Source organism: Anser brachyrhynchus (genome assembly GCF_964034855.1).
Source record: "Anser brachyrhynchus genome assembly, chromosome: 4".
In the NCBI taxonomy this organism is placed as follows: Eukaryota; Metazoa; Chordata; class Aves; order Anseriformes; family Anatidae; genus Anser; species Anser brachyrhynchus.
Window position 1 is genome coordinate 51,287,190 of NC_137698.1, and position 21,427 is coordinate 51,308,616.

At 39.6% G+C, this 21,427-nt stretch overlaps 1 protein-coding gene across 1 annotated transcript in view; it reads left to right on the forward strand.

Moving 5' to 3' along the window:
* Positions 1-21,427, forward strand: part of SCFD2 (sec1 family domain containing 2) — a 194,675-nt gene that overhangs the window by 18,430 nt on the left and 154,818 nt on the right. Inside the window, exon 3 of the mRNA XM_080589290.1 lies at positions 16,275-16,402. Coding sequence (XP_080445416.1) covers positions 16,275-16,402 — 128 coding nt within the window. The remainder of the gene's footprint in view (positions 1-16,274; positions 16,403-21,427) is intronic.

Here is a 21,427-nt window from a genome sequence, read left to right on the forward strand (position 1 = left end):
TTTAATTTGCAAGGCTCAGTGAGGGAAACCCTCTGGGTGCTATCACAGCCCTCTGCCTTCTTCAGCGTCTGTGACTCTGTGATTCTTTGGCTCTTTCTGAAAGCATTGCATAAAATGGCAGCTTCCTTCTTGGGATAGGTACATCAGAGCAACTCTAGCTTCTCTTTACCTTGTGAGGTACTGTATATCCATGTCTGACTCATTGAAAAACAGCGTGGGGCAGGTCACAGTAAGCAATTATCCTTCCAGGAGAAAGAATTTCACTTTTCAGTGCTTGTTAGTGGTGATTCTTTTGTTTATCTCGAAGGAAGCAAACTGGTTTCAGCGTTCATCTTGGCGGTCAGTTGCTTTGTGGGCAGTCCTCCCATTGCTGTAGCGTGCTTGCTTGTTTGGACCAGCCTCTCTGTAGGTGTTGCTCTAGGGTCTAAAGATCAGTTGCTGCTTCTGTTTATGAATGGTGGTGGACAGGCAGAGTAACCCATTTCGTTATTCTACCTGGTGATGACTTCACCAGCTATCTCTACGCAGCTTGACCTTCTGGATGAGCCTCTTTGAGAAATCTTCCAAGAATATGTGACTGGCTGGGAAGGAAAGGAGGCATTATTCATAGACTTGGTCCCGTGCTGAATCAAAGCTGAGGAGCTTAGTCCAGAGTACGTGGTAAGAAGTGAGAACACTGCCAACTGTTTGGAACTGGAACATATCTTCGCAAATCCAAGTGCGATGCATAGCCATCCAGTAGTTGCTTAAGAGCTGCTTTAGCACTACTTGAATAACAGGAAAACTTTTAGGGTGGCTAAAGGCTTTGTGCCCTGTCATAAATGCTCTTCTGCATAGGTGGCTGGTCAGAAGCTGTTGTGGAAGGGAGAGAATCCTACCCACTGGTTAATGGATTAAAAATGTTAACAGTATGTATTACGTGTTGTTAAACAACATAGGGAACAGATGGGGGTTAGCAGGATAGAGTTAAAAATGGTTTGAAGGGTACTGACCACATCTTAGAGTTAGGACTCTTTGCCTAGTAGATAGTTAGTCTGCTTTTCTCTTTGCACAGAACGTGTTCAAAGTCATATCTGTGTGCAAGATAGTAGGATATAGCATCACAAGGATTAGTAAGACCTAAACATCAGTCGGCCTCTGTCGAAACCAGTTCTACACTCAGGAGATGCATCTCGCTTGCTCATTCTTCCTCTCTCTGAGTAATCTGCCAGCTCCCTCTGCTTAGGGTGGCAGCAGAGTTAAAATGATCAAACCTTGTGTTCGGTAAGTACGCTCACAGTAGATCAAAAAGAAGACGCCTTAGGAAAGATTAATAGAATCCTGGTTTTATTGGTACACTTGACTTTCAGAAAAGTTTTTGAGATAATGCAGGTTTTGAAAGAGAGGCATTGAAATTCATATGCTTTAAGACAACCAGAAGCACTTGGTTTCAGGATAATAATCATGCAAGATTATAGACTTCAGAAGTTCTTGAAGTTGGTAAGTAACTGTCATAAAAGGGCTTCAGACAAAGACGATGTTCTGTGTCTCGTTGGTGCAGTAGCCAGGCATAGCTTCTGTTTCTGGACTGCTCGCGTGACTAATGCTTCCCTCTTGCTCACGCTTCAGCCTGGTGAGCAGCAGCAGCACTGTATGGGTTCCTTCCTACACCCCTTACCTTTCTGGATGCACCTTAATTTCCTAAGGACTTGCCTCACAGTAGCATGTTTGAGCATTAGCATCATGACAAAACCATACTACTGTTCACACAGTAGTCATATACCAGTGTTAAACAGCCAACTGCTTCTTGAAAGACGTCACTAAGCAGTAGATTTGTAGAGTGTGAATGAAACTGGCTTCCAGAATGTATTTATGAAGAGCCTGGTCTCTTCCCAGCCATTTCACACTAGTGCTGTTGCTTCTTCCAGTTCAGCAGGAGCAGCTTTACTTGTTCGGAGGAACTCTCTTCCCCACAACACATTTGAGAGCGGATGAAGAAATAATCTTGCAGCAATATCAGCAACCATCTGAAATTGCAAAGCTAAGTTTGTTCGCTTGCGTGGCTCACAGCATGTGTACACCACAGTGTTATAGTAAATGAAAGTTTTCCAAAGGGAATGGAAGCTTTGGTGTTCTGGTCAGTGAAGGGTTTATTAACCCAAGTCAGGCTCCCAATAGTTCTGTAATTTGCAGACAACAGAATATTATGGATTTAAGCACCAGTTTTTATTCTCGTGGGGTGGTTTGGAGAATATGAAGGGTCCTGATCTAACTAGATTCTCCCTGCAACATTAACCTCTGCTGAGTTCATTATACATAAATGATGTACTGCACTTGGATGGCACAGTACCTCTCGGGGACAATATATTTTGCCCCGTTCTGTCGCAAATGGAAATGATTTGGTTTTGTAGCTTTGTTAATGTTGGCATGGGTAGCCTGCAGAAGGATTACTATTTGAGAGGTAAGTTAGTCCAGGAGTTGCAGAGATGTTGCCTGATGTTTGGTCCACAAGCAGACCCCTCTTGATCTTAAGGCCTGTTGTATTTGTAAGGCTCTTCCTTGCTCTCAGTGCTGCTTGTTACAAATTTATATATGTAACATAACTCATCACTGTTGTAGGCTAACAACAACAATCAGTGCGGACTTAGATTTATGTTGCTTGCAGCAGGGTGGTTATACGATATTAAAGTCCGAGGGTATATTTTTATTCCATCTATAGAATATTTAAGGAATTATTTTTCTACTTATTTTGTTGATTATATATAATTTTCTAGAAAGCCGCGGTTAGTAATTTTAAAAGTTGTAAAAGGAATTACTAGCCATTCTGTAAATCCTCTAATTAAGAGTTCTAGCTCAATAGCTATATGGAGCTAAGAAAGAAGAAAAGAAAGTGCAATTTAAGGAAACTACCTTAATGTTTTGCAGCGTATAGTCCGGTTGGATGCTCCATATTATATTGCTTCCTTATGTTTCACCTTTAGTTGACCTTGAAGTTTACAGGTTCAAGTGGATATTAATGATCTTGGGAATAGCTAAAATAAACAGAACATAAAGGTGATGAGAACCCCTAGCTTCCCAAACTATTTGCTGGATTGTGTCATTTTAGTTTTAGCACAGGAAAGTGCTGTATTGTCTGTGTAATTAGATGAACCATTGCAGAAATGCTGTCTAAAGGATTATTGAATGTGACCATATCAGTTCAAATATAGTAGATACTCTTGCGAAAAAAAAAAAAAAAAAGCACCGAGTGTTTTCTAGGAAATTTTTCAAGTATCTGTTACGCTTTTTTCATTACAGAACTGTTTTGATACTAAGCAGTATGGACGTTCTACGTTACTAGTCTGCTTAAGTGGGAATTGAATAAGAGGATTAGATGTCACTTAATTTTCTTCTCAGATACTGTATGTGTGTGCGTGTACGCACACATACATGCTGACTTTCGTTCTGGTAAAATACGGCCCACTGATTACTCTTCTGCTGTCTTGAATTATTTTTCTGTTTTGGTTTAATGCACGCTGGTGTCATTGGTTTATACTATTACTCTTTGATACTGTGAGAGGCAATGAGCAGCATTGCTGTACTTTTGTGTAACATCATTCCACGGGCAGCTGCATTGTCTCATCTACGTGGTTATTAGCAAGTAAAGTTGTTCTGTGTCATGGATGCTGAAGTATGTTAAACTTTTTGGCTTTCTGAAGCCAAAAACCTTCTTGTGTGTGTATGTAGATCAACGTGAAACAGGACTGTGGTTAAGATGCTTGTCGTTACAAGTTTACTTGATGCTTGGGTTGAGGAAATGTTTGATAAAACTTAAGACACTGGCTTTGTTGGTGGGTTTGGCAAGTTACAAACCTGCTTCAGATGGTGGTTGACCACAGCCGTCAGACTTGTGTATATCTATTTTATAAGTATATCCATCTGTAAAATAGATATGTGAAGGAGCCAGAAATGTGAGGTTTCTCTCTCTCTTTCCCCTCCCCTCCACCCTTTTCCTTCAAAAAAGGCAAAACATGGAATACTGTATTACTTTTCACTTCGGGGGAATTTTTTCCTCTTTATAAGTAATTCATGATGTGAACTAAAGCCATGACAACCTTTTAATAATTCTTAAATTTTACTGTAATATAGCTCACTTGTGGGACTAAAAATATGTCAAATTTTAAGAGATTGATTTACTGTCCATTATCTGTAAAGTGGGGGAATTGGAGGGGGGGATTCAGCCCCTCACAAAGAGCTCTAGGGAAACAGAGCAGCTTATGGGGCAGTTTGGGACTGTGGTGCTGGTTTTAAGAACCTTCTGAATTGTTTGTTTTCAAGTTCTCCCATGCTCCACTGATAACATATTTCTTTCTGGTTTGGAGAATAGTGGTCAAGGTTTTATTGGAACACAATGGTTTATAGGAAACATAGTGGTTTTGCAACTTTTTTTTTTTTTTACGATGTTTTAAAAGCTGTTTTGAGATGATTCTTTCACAATTCTTGTTTGTCTTGAAATGAGTTTGTAATTTTATGTATTCTTAGCTTTTTTTTATTAAAACTTTTGCTGCTGTGCCTGGAAAATCATGTCCCTTGCTTCACATGCTTCATTGTAAGATGAATCACCGAACGTCATGAGGGCATAATACTAACAAATGCAAATTCTTTGCTATTCCCATTTGTCTTAGTTATTGCTCATGTCTGGTGAATCTTCTAAAGGTAGTTAACAGCCTGCTTTATAATCCTGCATCCGAAAACATTTGCAAAACTTAGTTACCTTGAATGCATTTGCAGTATTGCCCTAAAATGTTGGCTTCTGTAGGCATGTCTTTTTTAAGCTAAATTAAATTATTTGGAAATAGTAACTGTTCCTTCTTTTACCGCTGTTTTAGCCAACTTACCCCTATTTGCCCTAGATGACATACTGTTTGTTTTGAGCCATACCTTTCTGATAGTAACCTTGCATGTTCTGCGTGTTGCGTCGAGCCAGCCTGGTGAGAAACCAGCAATGAAAGAAAATTTGGGATGTGCTTCTCGAAGATGCTCAGCTGTGTGCCTGGAAAGCCGCCTCCCAGGGCAGGGTTTGCTGGGTGCTGGCTGCCTGCTGGCCAGGGTGTGAGATGAAGTGGGTGACCTGCTTCCCCATTGCTGAGCATGCTTTCTTGGGGTGTATACTTGCATATAGAACAAGATGCAGTGAACTGACCAGTAAACTCTTAAAAGATATGTATTTACTAATAAAGCCTTATACTTGTTAGTATAAATGCGTATTTCAGGTAGTCCAGAGAAAAATATATTGTAAAAGTTTGTGGCCAATTGTCGTTTTTGCTCACGTGCTTTAGCTTTGGTGGCTTGCAAGCTGATTTGCAACAACTTGAGTATTACCTCAAAGCTGCCTTTAAAATGCATGTCAACTTCTGATTAATCTGTTTGCTGGTTTAAAATAAGTGTTTTTAAATAAATTGGTGGCAAAAGACTGTTAAAAATCTAGCCTATTTTTAATGATTGTTTGCTGTATCTTTAGACTTTTTTCGTAAAGACTTACGTTGCTCATGTCATGCAGAAAAATAATCTAATTATATAATTAGATGATCAAGTTTGCTAAGGTTTAATAGACAATAGTCATAAAGGACTGTGTTCCTTGTAAGAATGCTCTAATGGTACAGAAGCATTTATAGATTAAGGAATACTCCTAGTTTGGACGTAATACGTACCAAAGTATATCATGTAGGCAAGACTTCTAGTTCTCTTTTTGAGGAGGTTCAATAGTCTGCAGAAATGACAATATAGAAAACTATCTTATGTAGTCCATCTGATTGTAGAACAATTTATTTTGTGCTTAAAAAGCTTGTGAATCACTGAAATATCACCTGAACTTTGTGTAATAGACTTTAATTGACATTAATTTCTCATAGCTTCTTCCATCAGTTAGCAGAATAATTGGTTAGAAACCCCCAAAGCAAGCTGCTATTTGAATTTGAAAGAATTGCAGAATATTGTAGTCCTGGGTTATTTGTAGATGTTGTTAGTGGAAAAGCCAGTCTCTGCACGTTTCCTGTGTTTTTGTTTTCAAATCTAAATGAGTTATTCCATTTGCTTCATAAATATTTATACATAGAGGCCATTCCTCCTCTTTGCCACAACTGCTGTACTGTGGAAGAGCAGAAAGAAGAAATGCTAAAATCTTCAAAAGTCCCATGTGAAACTGATGCAGCAGCAAGTCTGCTTATCCTGACTCAGTTATTCCTGCAAATGAAATTTATGACACTTCTCTCACACAGTGTAAATAATGTGGGCATGCTTAATTATTTAAAAATATTTTCATAGATTGAAAGAGTGTGAAGTTTTAACTTAAGCCACCTATTTTTATATGCAAAATGTATTTTCAACAAACTTGCTTTAAGCCTCCCACTAATGTGCTGCTTTGAGAAGCTTTTCCAGTTTTTTATTTTATTAATTCCCACCGTATTTCATCAGCATATGATGAAATTCAGATAAGAGTTTTGATCTAATTTTTCTGATTGATATTGCCTTCAAATAGGTTGTTCTCCACTGGAGCGAAGTATACTAGTGCATAGAGTTAGTAATACAAAATTTTCAATCTATAATTACATAATGTTCTGCCTTTTGAAAACGCTGTTTTAAAGAGAAGTCTTCTCTCACTGTGAAAGCCAAAAATGTAGTTTTGTCTACTGAGTATATACGAGATTTGCTGTCAGTTCTTTGAAATCCATGGCCAAAATTAGTTTGGATGAACCATGTACTGGCTTGCTTTGGACAACACAGAATCACTGTGTAGATCCTATCAGTTTAATCAGCAAAGAATGAGCTAATGCAGATCATCTTGGTTGTCTGTCTCATGGATGCTAATGCTAGAAAAGTGCCATATGGAAATGTAGGAACAGCTAGAGCCAGTTTTCTTTAAGTGTAAAAAATGGTCTTCAAACAGTACTGCTATGTAAATGTTTGCAGTTCTTTGGGCGAAGGACATTACATAGAAGTGAATTTGTGCTCAGAACATCCAAGGTGCGGTGCAATGCTCAAACTAGTTTTGAAGCATGAATGCTCTTGCATGTTTCTCCTCCTTGCATGTTCTGCAGTCTGATGAGCCTCAGCTAAGAGGTCCTTCGCAGATGTTCTGCTGAATCTTCTCCCCTTGCCTTCACCCCGTAGTACAGGAGTGAGGAACCCCAGGCCTGCAGGTGCACCTGCAACCTTTCCACTTTTTGCCATATATCTTGATATCAATCTGGAGTAAGTCTGCCAAGGCTGCTTAAAAGCCTGCTGTGCTTTTAGACTTTTCCTGTCTATCCATCCCATCTGCTGGAGTGAGCTGCATGAAGTTGCTCACTCACTCGGGTCTTTACTTCTACAGCTATACATAAAAGACTTTTATCTGAAAGTTCCTCTTAAAAGGCTTGGTGTCACTTCTTCAGTTAAGCAAACTGACCTCCTTTAGTGAGCTGACGTTGGCTTAAAACACCTATAGCAATTTTTTTTGTGTGATCCTGTTTTAAAATATTTGTCACCTGAGGTTTATTATTTTTATCCCTGGGCCTCCTGATTTTTTGTTTTGATCAAAACAAATGCTGTTGGATCTCTCTGACAGATTCTTACCGGTTTTGTTTTGTTTTGTAATTATTACTTTAAAATTGTTGTTTGCAGTGTAGAAAAAAAGGTAGCTTCAAATAAAACCTTATTCATTGTTGAAGCAGAAAAGTTGGTGTTTTATTAGCACTCCCCATGACCTTTAGTGAATCAATTGTTTTAATCAATCAAATTATGCTTGCATTAGTTAATTAGTTAACTTGATCTTGATGTGACACAGTCTTCCTTGAGTATATGCAGAAAGGAGGGAGAGGAACGACGGGTCTGTATAAACACCACATGCAAAGGCTGAAGCTATCAGCCTGCCATTAGCCCTTTATCTAAGAGGCTCTTGGCATATAAATCAAACAATAACTTCTCCGTTTTGAGTCCGTGCCAAAGAACACATTCACAGTTGAGTCTAGAGCAGATTACACCCACCAAGTGGCTTGAGGGCTTGGAGTGAAACTGGGAAATAACCTTTAAATTATTCAAGAACACATTTATGCTCTTTAATGTTGGCTAGCAGACTTTTTTTTTTAGTACCATTTGCAAGTTCTAATCATAAAAACAGTGTACAGAGGGCAGTTTAACAAACATTTAAGTGAGGATTTGAGAATAATGTTTTAAGCCGAATGGCTGTGAAGAGATTGACTTTAACAGCAATTTTGTGTGTTTTGCCATGTCGCAACGTAATTACTAATCTGTGGTGAGAGTGGTAATATCCAGTGATCCTTTTGCAGTTTTCTGCAGGCACAATACCAAGATTACATTAGCTTTCCTTTTATCGTACTGTCTAAGGTTATGGCAGATTGGAAAAGAGCTGAAGTTCCCACAGTCTGAGCTGCTGAGCACATTTGCCAACCGTGCAAAACGTTTGGTGGCAGAATTACCGTCTGCTGTTTAGAGCCGTTTTGAAACTTCAAAAACTTGTCATCTTTCTTCGAAATAAGAAGTATGGATCCCCTCTGGCATGATAAACCCAGGATGTGCAATTTACCTCAAAGCAAACAAGCAAACAAAACATTGTGTGTTTTTTGCGTTATTCTTAGAAGAAGGCATCGCTGCATGTTCCATTGAACACACGTTACTTAGAAAATGGAGTGCATCTACTCTAGATTTGCAGAACTACAGACTTAACTCCTGAAAATACTGACAGTTGTTTCTATACAGAAAATTGTAGGTAAGTTATTTTAGAGCTACTTTATCCCTTCCAAAACCGAACGAAGAGCTGCTGCTTCCCCCGCAGCCAGCTGTGTCAGGTCAGCATCCCGCAGCCCCGCAGCATCCTCCCGCAGCGCAGCGGCTGCTCGGGGCCGGTGTTTTCGAAGGGGGGGGCCTCCATGCCTGGAGCAGGGCACAACCGAAGACGTGGCCGTGTCTCCTTCCCTTGTCCTGTTGGCTTGTGTGCCCAGGAATGTGTAGCACGTCCGGCGTGGCCTTGGCGCAGCTTGCACCCTTTCCGAAACAGCAGGGGAACTGGAGGAGAGATGATGTCCCCCGATGCATGGCCCCTCGCTCCAGGCTCCTGCCAAATTGTTGCGTCTTATCGCAGTCTTGTGCTTCTCTTCAGTTTATCCACATTCAGATGACATATTGCCAGCAATTGGGTTCTCCATTGTGGCAGCTGTCTTCCAGCAACCACGGTGGTGTTTGCATTAAGTGTGGGTGCTGCATCTCCTTAAATCGAATGTGAGTTACTGCAAAGGATATGTTGGCAGCATGCTTGCTTGGTTTTGGGCAGCTTTGTGGTCTTAATGAAGCTCTAATTTAATCTTTACTGACTTTTTTTTCCCTCCTCACTTCCCCTTGTGAAAAAGCTGTAAAGCTGTATAGACATACAGGGAAAGTTTTGCTGATACAGTAACCGCAGAATCTCTCTCATGGTGAGAGTATCACAGTTTTCCTTGTGACTTTTTTAAAAAACGTAGAAATACAAACATGACCAGTTTGTTAAGCTGAAATGTTTGCATTTGCAGCTGGTTAATTTTTGAAGCCCACTCAGTGTTGTTTTACCTCATATACTCAAAGCGTGTCAGCAAGTTGCTTTTTGATATCCTGTTGCCTTTGCCAGGTGCAGAAATAACCGCATTCGCTAATTCTCTCTTCCTTAACATCTTGCTCATATGACATCCTCCACACCCTAGTACTTGCTGTTTCTGCTGTAGGCTGTGCTTTCACCTGACCCCAACCTTTTTAAGAACAAACAAACAAAAAAACAACCCACAACTAACCAACCAACAGAAAGTCTGTACAAAGTCATCTTTGTCTTTCTTGATTTCAGCTTCAGAGGATCTGGTAAGGAAATTGGATGTAGATACTGCCTTCTCGGTTTGGCTTTTAAAAAGGTTGAAGAAAAGAATCTTGACCTGTTTTTCAGTATGTCCATGGACACTGCAAAGCTTGCATGTAACTGAAAGAAATTTTTTTATGCCAGTGTTTAAAAGGAGGAAAGAGGATGACTTGAATTTGTCCTGCTAGGGAAATCAGTCCAGGCAAAAATCAAGTAAAAGATAATGTAGGTGTCAATTTATTCTATCCTTCTTGACTCAAAATTAGATTGTATTAAAATAATTTGCAGTAGTTTGCCAGAGACTACAGATGTGGCTAATGATTTCAGTGATTCTAGTATGCTGCTTGTACATGGGTGTTTGACTTTTAGTCTTCATTTGGTTAAATATAAATGCTGATTGAAGAAATGTATCACAGTACTAATGTTATAAATACTAAATGGCTAAAGAATGGCTTATTTGTAGATCTGAAAACAAGGCTGTAAGTGGGGAATGCTCAGTCAGATGAGTGGCTTTGAGAATAAGCCTGCAGACAGTCACAGATAACCTTGGTGGTATTGTCCTCGCAGGGCAGGACTAGACCGGTTCAAGAGAATAAATCAAAGTTATCTTAACAGATGCAAGAGTAGGCATTTGATTGTCAACCTGTAAACGTCTAGGTCAAGCAAGTTCAGGGATCTGAGCTGTGTTCAAAAGTAGCAGTTCTTTCCTATCTCGCTACGTAGTCCCATGTAAAAGGTGTTACTGCAGCTGAATGGTGTTCAGGTGGGAAATGGAAGTTCCTCCACACTGGGTGTCACTTAACGTAGCACACCATCACCAAAAGAACTGCTTATCGTACTGCACCCTTGTTTCTGCTGAAGTCTTGGGCTTTTTCACCCTTGCGCTTCCCTACCAAGGAACAGCAGATTTTATTGAACGTTCTTTCAGGTATTGCAAATTTGAGAAGCCAGCTAGTCAGTCACTTCAGGGCTAATTTGTTCTAGTCTTCATTTTTATTTTTATTTTTCCATCTTTCCTGTCTTTCATTAATGAAAGAGTGCCTCTGGAGGCTGCAAATTGGAGCTGCTTTGCACCGCCTGCTTCTCTCTTTGATCAGCAGAGAACATTCTAGTCTTTCTGAGCCGCTTCTCATCAGCAGATGCTTCCTGGCACTGTTGTCAGCTGATGTCTTATTTTAGGATTTGGATAAGTTATGGGTCTGAGGATTTGGTCCTTTTTCATCCTTTGGTCCTTTTTGTCCTTTATGACAGCTTTGAAAACTGGCACACAAATACCAGAAGTAGGAAAGCTTAGGGACGTTATTTAATGGGTAATATTGGTGGTAGGGGGACAGTTGGACTAGATGATCCTGGAGGTCTTTTCCAGCCTTTATGATTCTATGATTTTTAGATATCCAGATTTCTCCGTTGTCTTTTGTAACCCTTTTTTGGTGGTGGGTGTTGTTTTTTTTTGAAGTCCAAATTATTTTCAGCTACATTTTAATTACATTTAGCACAGTGGATGGCTTATTAAAACAAATTCAACATTTATGTGTGAGGGGAAGGTAACAATTTTCAGTTACCAGATGTCTATCAAAAACCTTGCTCTATGTATATGAAATAGTCTACCATGGATTTTCAAAAACTTGAGCCATATCTCTGAATGTAACATAATATATTTGTGTAATAAACTTCTAATTTTATTACCAGATAACTGCCACACTTGTGCATATTATATTCTGTTTCCTGAGGTGGCTGCTGATTAGGTATTATGACCATAATGGTAAACAGAAGGGACAGGGGGGTAAAACCCTTTGAGTGAAACTCTGTTGGTGAAATCGATTAGTGGCAGAGGCCCCCAAATTTTAGTGCTCTCTTCTCATTGTCAGGCTTGCTGTGCCACACAAAACATTTTACGATAGAGATGCACAGAAGTGTGTGCTGTGATATTTATCTTTTGTCGTGAAGTTTAATTTGAAGGGTGATTTAGAATTGCTGATTTTACCCTAGTGTAAATGTATCTAATTAATTTTTTCTTAAGCACAGCAGCGTGGCTCAGACAATACTTCTAAAGGTTTCGTAATGTATAATATATATATATATATATTTTAAATCTACTTAGTTTCAGAAAAGTGCTTCCAGAGTGCAGTGGCTCACCAGATGATAACATGTAAAATCAATAAATAACAGTCCTCGGGAAGTAAAGGAATGCAACAGGAAAGAGGAATTTGAATTGGGGTACTGGATCCCATAGAAATCACTGATTATAGCATCAATCTTGTCAGATTAGGGCATTTGGACTAAAGCACAGGAACTGCAGATGGGAAAAAGAGGAGGGGAGGGACACCACGGCAAGAGCTGGAAGGGCAGTCGCAGACAAATGTCTCACCAAAAGTGGAAGATAAGATATTACTGTTTCCGAGTGTTAGAAATCTCGAAAAGGAAAATGTGGTAACTCCTTGGATCAGGCAAGCAGTGGTACCAGAACCCTTTTCTGCATCCTTGTGACTCGTTCCCAGCAGTCATTCGTTTCTTGTCCCTGGAATTAAAGAATGAGCAAAGCAAAGACCCTTCTGTGGCGGTGTAAGAGAGGGGAAGTGGGAAAAGTATTTTCAGCAGCAGACATAAAACTGAATTTTTCAGTGCTGATTCAGATTAGTTCCTACTTAAATGCTTTTGCTGACCGGGTTTTTCTTAAAGTGGTTATAAAAGGTGACTAATAAAAATAAAAAAGAAAAAGGCAAAACAGAAAAGCTGCTGGTGAGTTGGTCTTGTGCAAATAAACAAGCCACGTTTTAGCAGTTTAATTTTGAAAGTCTGGTAGTGTTGACTCAAGGGGCATATTTTTTTCCCACTCATTCCTTTTTCTAGTTTGTACTTCACTGAGTCATTCCCATGAGTCACTTCTTAACAAATTTTGTATAAATTAAAACAAGATTGCATTCCGACTAGCATTTTCAGCTAGTTCCTAGCAAACTCCAGCTGACATTTACTGTATGCCGCAGTGATTTCCAATATTTGTTCTACCATGGAAGTAACACTGGGGGAAGTGAGCGCTCAATCTTTATGCCAAGCTACTGGTAGAGCACCTATCAGGCTACAAACATACCTTAAAATCCTGTGGAGCTTTGTGATGGAGTTTGCTTAAGCTATGTGCCATGGGTGGAGTTCCCTTTCCTAGTGAGATGTTTCTGGTGTATTTTTTCCTGTATTTCACTACCGTGAGGCAGCCCTGTAAACAAGTAGCTTCTTTATTTATGCAAAAAATACTGCTTACCATTGTGTCCTTGACTAAAAGAATGGTATTTTGAAAATGCTAGGTGGGAGGACAAGGTGAGTTCTTCAGTTGGTGATGGATTTATTTTTTTAAGTGTGGGATTTTACCTGTTTTCTTACCTATTTTCTTTAAGTGTGGATCTTACCTATTTTCATGAGCTTTTCAGGAACAGGCAGTGTTAGGTATGGGCTGGCTGCTTTGGAGTACTTTTAATAATACATTTAAAGCATTTTTTTTTTTTTTATCTTCCTGTAGATTATTACTGAGAGTAGTGGTCTTGAAGTACGTAAAGCCTTTGCATTGCACTTCTTGTATTTGTATGGATCTCTATAAAAATCTGTAGAGATCATTCCTCATTATATTAATACTAATTCTCCTAATGTGTACCAGTTTAAAAAAAATCTAAGTAGTTACTACTCAGGTTATCAAAGTGTTATTTGTACAAATACACGAAATGACTTTGCCGTCTCAGATACTTTTCAGCATGCTAGTGTTTAGTCAAACTTTAATCAGTTAAAAAAAGACGCTGTTGGCTGAAGTAATTTGCCTTTTTCCTAATGATATTACCAAAAATGGTTGAACACAGGAACACTTGCTTCTTTAGGCTGACCTAGTCACTTGAATACATATGAGAGCTCTTAATGTATGTGGATCTCATGCTGTTTCTGTATTATACTACCTGTTACACCTAAACCACTAGGTATTCTTCAAAGCAGGAGGAAGAAAAATGTCTGCAGAAACTCAATGGATTACACAGAGATCCAAGCATACACAAGTGTGGTTGACCCTCATCTGCTTTTATGCTGTACCGCAGTTATTTTGCTTCTGGCTATTTTTGGTGTGCTAAAGCAACCCTTGGGGATCATGTAAATTTAGGTCCTTGGCATTAAAGAAAGCCTACTGTGGCTAAAGAAAGAAAAAATTTTATAAAGTAAAAAATAAATCTGCCCCCTTCCCTCCCTCCAGTTTTGTTTAGCGCATCAGTGTGACTCATCCTTACATTTTTTTAAAAGCTTAAAATAATTAGTCTATTATTTTGGAGGTATTTTATTGTTTATACTAGTAGCACATGGACGTACCAGCTGGAACAAGGTTTTGTAGTAGGGATGATGCAAGGATGGTGCACACTGCTTTCAGAGACCTTGCAGTCTAAATTGACAAGACTGACCAACGCCAGTGAGGAAAGGGAGAGCAGCAAACAAGGACGACAGGGAGAGAAGTGGTGCATCCTTACAGCGTGCATTCCTCACTCTTACCAAGGTGTGTAGGTGCTTCTCAGGTCGAGGCACCCAAACTTCACGGTTTGCTATATATTTTTATGAAATGTATGAGTGAGAAGGATAAGACTACAAAAACTTGTGCAAAAATTTGGAAGACTTACCTTAGTTTCCCTTTTGTTGTTTGTTTTCTTTTGTTTTACAGTCAGCTCCTGGTGCCTGTGCTTATGTGAGACTCCTTGCTTATAGTTATGGTGACGAAGAGAATCAGGAAAATGAGAATGGGCTAAAATCTTAGAGAACAGAGACATTTCTTTCAAATGGGAAAAATAAGTCTTTTAAAAATGAGCTTCCTGCTGTTTTAGGCCTGATTGCTGATTTTTATAGATGTGGATTTGGAAGTGCATGTTCAGGAAGGGATTAGTTAACAGGCAAAGGGGCGGCCTCTTGCAATGCAAAGCTCAGGCGCTTGTAAGTGACAGCCAGGCGTGCCTGCGCTTGTGGTGTGAGCAGGGTCAGCAGGATGCATTAGCAGCGGTGCTGGGGGGTGGCACTGAGTCAGAGTAATGGGGTATATAGTGTCTGTAAAAATAGCATGCCCTAGGATCCAGTACTTAAAGGAGATCGTATTGAAGAAATGTGAAAACCGTGTTAGGTCATTGATCCCCTGGTCTGCTTTGTCAGGGTTCTGCTGTACGAGGTGCTTTCCTCTTTTACTAAATTCACCTTTTAAAGGTGATAGGTATTCTTCCTGGCTATTCCACCCCCCCCCCCCCCTTTTTTTTTTCCTTATAACCTTTCTATTTATCTTAAATTTTCCCTTTCTTAAAGTACGGTAATAGGATGACATTTGTTCTTCCTACTCCTTTGTGGTTTGTGCAGAAGGAGGGTAACTCAGCTTCCTTCCCACGGTCCTCCCACCCACACGGGCCTGGACAGAGGATGTGGGTTCTTGGGCTGACAGGAGTGGGGCTTGCTGCCCCTCTTACCTGCTTCGGGAGACAGTGCACGTTGCTGAATGCAGCCGTGACATTGCAGTAGAGCGTATACACAGCTGCTCTGCAGCAGGTATCAAATGAATTGTTGGGGATTTTATTTTCTGTGAAACAAAGTGTGTTTTGGCATATTTATAAGCATGTTGTGAGTTACATCAAAATGTATTCGGGTGTTAAATGTCTCCTGGGGAGAAAGCAGAGGGGAGTTTTTCCTAAGGGGGGAAAAAAAATCCACACTTAATCCCAATTAACTACAGCCTCAGGCAAGGGTTCTTCCTCCTTTTTCCTCCCCCCTCCAGAGAAAACACTGAATTCATTCACAACAACAACAAACACAGTGTCCTGGAAGAAAGAATACTGACAGGGTAATGAGCGCTGACCGGCCACACAGATTGCTGTGTGTCTTGCTTAAACTTACCACCACTGGCAATAAAAAGGAAATCTCTGAGTACAGGTACCGTAAGGATAGTTGCACTCTCCTGTGGATTATTCATTTCATATAAGGAGAATCAATGAAACCCAAAGTGACGTTAGTTCGTGAAATCATACTAGCAGCCTTCAGCACTGGAAGTATTGCTTTTGGGGTTTCAGCTCTCACGGGGAAATCACAGCCCATCTGTAGTACCGTCCTTTCCACAGCTTTTTGATATCTGAAGAACTTTGGACTGTTTCTGGTATTCCCGTAGTTAAACGGTAGTGGTTATAGTGGAGCTAACATGCTGGTTTCAGTTTATTATAGGTGGATTCTAATACTTTTTAATTGGTAGCAAGAAATTCTAGATTTTTGCTGTTAAACTGTAACAACTTTTGCTAAGAAAAGTCAAGCTTTTATATTGCATTAGTTTTGCTTGTATCCTGCCTACCTCAGAGGAGTTGCTAAGTAGAAGCACTCATCTTAAAATATAAATGTTGTCTTAAGCTTATTCCATTATTCAAGCAGTGTTTAGTGTAACCCTGTCATTTTCTTATAGTGATCCAGCTGCCAAAGCTCTCTGGGAGTCCTTCATGAACCTCAAACAAAAGGAAGCTGTGATGGAGGCTAGGAGACACCTTGTGGAGGCTGCGAGCAGAGAAAATTTACCTATTAAGATGAGCATGGGTGAGTAGTGTGACATCCCGTTTCCCGCACAGTGGTAATGTGGAAGGTGACAGCTGCTCTATGTCCGCATAACCCTCTTGGGGAAAACTTTTCTCCATCCCTGCCATTGGTTTTGGGTGTGTATTGTGGCTACCACAGAATCTTCCTGGTACAGAAGTGAGAAGCAAATGTGTGCTAGAGCTCAGGTGTTGTCTTTTATATACAGCAACATTAAAAAGATAAGAACAGTTGTGAAGCAATGGAGTTCTATGAAGAAAGACTTTAAAGGCATGAGAATGGCCAGCAAAGCTGCTGCTTTGTTCTGCAAAACATGAGAACTTGGGTATTCTTAAAAAATCAGCAGGATATGTGCCCTTGGCAAGCAGGAATTGCAAATAGCAGCTGATCTGATGAAATTTGTGCAGATCTTCTGTATAATTACGTTATATAAACCTGATAATCCTGAATTCTTCAAAATAATAGATAAAAACTTTAAATAACTTTTTAAAGGATATTGTTCTCACAACATGCCATACTCAGTGAAACGCAAGAACCGATGTAAAATTAGGCTTATTAAAACAATTATATGACTCTATACCTTTTTTTTGTATTTCATACACTCTGACTATCCTATGCTGAACTTTTCATCAACAGAGAAAGGTCCTTGTGGAATAAAAGTAATTGGCTTTTATCTGAGACTCTAGAGACTACTGCCAAGATGTTGTAGAGGAATTAGATGTACTGCCAAATTGTAAACTCTTAACAGCTATAACATTTCGTATGTTGTATGGTCTTTACAAATACCTAGAGCATATATTCAGTAGATTATTAATCAGAAATACTAGATCTATGCAACAGTAATGATGTAAACTGTTTTAAAGAAATGGAGCAGCCATGAGAGGGCTTTTATAAATTGACCAGAGGGAGAGAAGGCAGACAATTTTTTAAATGATAAAATTGTTTTTAAGCTTTCCCTGATAATGTATCTGATCATTCACTATAGTGACACTAAATGTCTTCCTATTTCATGTGCCTCTGAAAAACAACAACAACAAAATGTTGGAATTTGTTTTAAAAGTAATTACTTCCCATCTTTGAGACATAATCCCGCTACCAGCTTTGCTTCATTCTGTGTGAATGACTAGATCAGCCACCCTTTCCTCTGTGGCCCTTTCCTGTGGTGCCCATTGCTGGCTGTAATAACCCTGATTCTTAGTCATGTTGGCTGGTACTTGTTGATGGCAGCCTAAATATCAGATGTAAGTGGACCCAGTATAGTGCTATGTAGAAACACTAAGAGTTGTTGAAACAAGTTTCTGATGTTATCATTCCTGAGACTTGCTTTTGTCTGGAGGATGCAATGTAAGTTGAAGTGTAGATATAACGTACCAGTCTTTATAGGAGTTTTACTTTGTGAATTATTTTGTACTAGAATCATAATTATTTTTAACTTTGTAGTTAACTTTGTAGATGAACTTCAAAGGGAGATAGAAAATCCAAGGCAGTTTGGTAAATGATAAACAGGGATAAAATGAAAAATATGGAAAGGAGGGCTGCACAGTTACGAAAATCACAACTTCTCATTGAGCATAAATCTGAAACTCCCTCCAAGGTGTCACTTTGTCCAGTGGCACATATTTATTAATGACATGTTGGACCAGAGCTACATCTTTACAGTGTTCATTTCTCATCTGTTATGCTACAGAATATCTTAAATCTGTTGGAAAGCTGGAAATTCAGTTGTTTATCAATTGTTTCTTTTGCTGAGAAGGAAAAGTTCAAGTGGCCAGTTCTAGTCCTGATTGTTGTGTTCAGTCAAAAGGCTGCTTGCTTCCACTGTGATTGTAATGTGAGGCAGCACTGGCTGAAGAGAGAGGAAATCATTTCAGTCTTTCTACTCTGTGCTTATCCTTCAGTTTTTATGATTTTACCTCAGGTTCTGCATGTATCGGATGATCTTGGTGGATTGCATGCTGCTTTTCCTGATACTTAGGGTATTTTTTTTTATGGTCCTAATATTAAATGTCACAGACATTTTCTAGAATAAAAGTTCCCTCTTACTCTCTTTACTAAGACCAGCTGTGTCAGATGGTAAGAGTATTTTGCTTGCTGCCATTTTTTTGCTGTTTTTTTCTCTGGAAATAAGGAGTGAATTACATTTGAAAGCAAAGCTTTAAATTCCTTTTGGTGTAGCTGAGCCCTCCTGCAGTGGCCACCTGCCTGAAAACTGCATCATGTTTGATGCTAGCAGAACGGGAGTCCTGTGCAGTGGTGAGCAACTCGATCCCATCCTGTTTCCATATTTTCAGAGCAAGGAAAATAAATTCTATTGTTTTCTGGGCTTTGAGAGGCTCAGAACTTTTCACATTTCTGAGGTGTGCCTGTCCTTGCCCATGCTTTGCCTGCAAATAACGTGCCTAAGGCCCAGCTTTGCTCTTTCTCTGCTTGGCTGCACGTGGCAGGGGCTCTAACAATTGTAGGAGGACCCCCAGGTTAAGCTTTTGCTTTCTGGTATCTTATGAATGTGTTCTCCTGAGATGGAAGGAGGGTGGAACTGAAGAGACCTGCTGTTGAAGAGGATACGTCTCCCCCCATCCCCAAATATCTATCCCAGGCCACTGGGAACTCCACTTTCTGTCATCAAAGTCAGCAGAGATGGACATACGAGTTTTGAGGAAAGAAAAGAAAGAGAAATGAAGGAAATCAGCAATTTTAGCTGTGTTTTTCAAGCTGAGTAGATTGGAGTGCTGTTTTCAGGTGTTCTAGATTTACATTATCCCTTCAATTAGTTGTATCCACCAAGGCAGTAGTGTGGAATGTCTGGAAATCCTATCGACTACTTAAAAACAGTTCAGTGTAGAAGGAGGTTGGCTGAAGATAGGAATTGCAGAGTTGGCAATGTTTTGTTGAAAATTTTGTGGATGGACTCTTGCAGCAAGTCCAGCTTCAAATGTAAGGCGATCTCCAAGTCATTCATAAACAAAGTGGGATTTTCTCCTTTTGCTGTAGACATCTCATACTTGGGTTTTCAGGTGGCCAATTACATGTTCTTATACCATCTTCAGGGCAGACTTGCATCTTCTTTCTTTATGTAGAAGGAAAGTGGAAAGTGCATGTTTCGTGTCATTTTCCTTTGCGTGTAAAAGAACATCATTGCTATCACAAACTTCCATGAATGACACCAGCAAGTAAGCAATTCAGAACAGTTTGTCAAAAGCATTCTAAAATCCTTTTCTTCAAAGAATAATTGCAGGTTTTGAAAACAGAATAAGAGAGGGAGACAGAGCAAAGTGATCGTCCATATAACCAACCAGAACATAAAACTGTGAAACTACTCAGCTCTATCCACAGGGGACAAAACCTGAGTTGTATATCTACGCAAGATATTTGGATTTCTGAGGTCAAACCTGGAGAAGTCAGGCAAAGCACTGTCCAGAATTCCACCTAGCATAAAGGCTTTGTGCTACATGCAGTTTATGTCTTCTTTAATCCACTGCATACGAAAATACATGATATGTGTGCTTCCTGTGCAGTTTACTGATGCTGTCAATGCTGACTTAAGGGCAGTATTTGCTTGGTGTTGCTTGCTGTGGGCATGCAGTAGTAGGGGGATCTAAGTTTTGGCAACAGCCTTAACCCTTCCAGCTAGCTGCATTTCCCAAAGCAGAGAGATTGCATGTAAACAGTAGGTGGAGCTGTCTTTTGCTGGGAGTCCATTTAAATGAAGAGGCATTAAAATATTTTGGCATAATAAAAATACTGGTATTTAAAGAAATTTATTTAAAGAGTTAAGTTTGTTTTTCAAAAGCTCTTCGGAAGGCAGTTTAGAAGATCATTCTAATAGCCTTCTGGTGAGATTTACAGCACTGTGCTAAATTCAAGTGAATTGTAAATACTGGGAAGGGATGACTTATGCTCAGCTCTTTAAGTAAGTGACTGTAAGGAGTTCCGCTCTGAGGCAGGAGCCTGGTTTGCAGTACAGCAGAAAGGTTGCTGGTTTTTCCATTCCTCTGCTTCCCATTCCCTCCTTCATAGGTCTGATGCATATCTTAATCATCTTCTGAGTGTGGCAGTCCATGAATCTCCTGTTGAAAGCTTTGCTATTAGCATAGTATTTGGCAGCAATAAAAACTTTGCTATAAATGTTCTTCTGTGGTTTTAGAAACACCCTTGCTCTTCTATTTGAAAGGAGCACAGTAAACCGTGGTCAAGCCTGAATTCCTTTATTGTCTCTCTTTACTGGCATGGAGACTGATGAAAGTCAAAACAGTGGTGTAGTAACAGAAACAAAGTGCTGTGTGCTGTTACACGGGGCCTTGTTAATAGAAGAAAAGCCTTTTGATTTCTTTCCATTTGAACTGTACAAATACGGTTTTAAAAATCAAGCTCACTACAAAACGAGCAAAACCTCTGAGTTATGAGATAAAGAAGAGTGCTATAACTTTCAAATGGGCTGGTATGTGTATGGGGTGAACTAACGGTAAAACTTCTTTGGGTAGAAATGGGAAGATCCTGAATTTTGTATTGGAGATATGAAATAATATTTTGAGTTAGAAAGATACCTTACAGCAGAAGGGAAAATGCAGGGGAATACCTTATCTTCAAACATATAAAGAATATCAAATGTGCAATTATTTTTAAAAAATAATACATATATGTATATAAACTGTGCTTGATTGTAATGGTATCTAACATGTTGTTTATTGTTGACAAGATCAATGTAACAATATTCAAGATTCAGTACCATCAATTCTTGGACCAAACTCTAGGGATAAAAGCTACCAGTGAAGAAAACGAGCCATAATAAAGTAGACAGGTACATTGACATCTTTCAGATAAATCATCAAGTCTGATCTCAGATATCTAAAATCCACCCGGGCCAACCATCAGGCCAGTGCTGTGAAACAGACAAGGAGTGAGGCAATGTCAGCCTTGGGTTTGAGGCCTTCATGTAGGAGGAGAAGGCAGATGAGTATTGCAGGGCTCAAAGCAGTCTGTGGGGTGTTCAAATCCCTTCTGCAGTGTGTCACTGGTTAAGTAATAGGT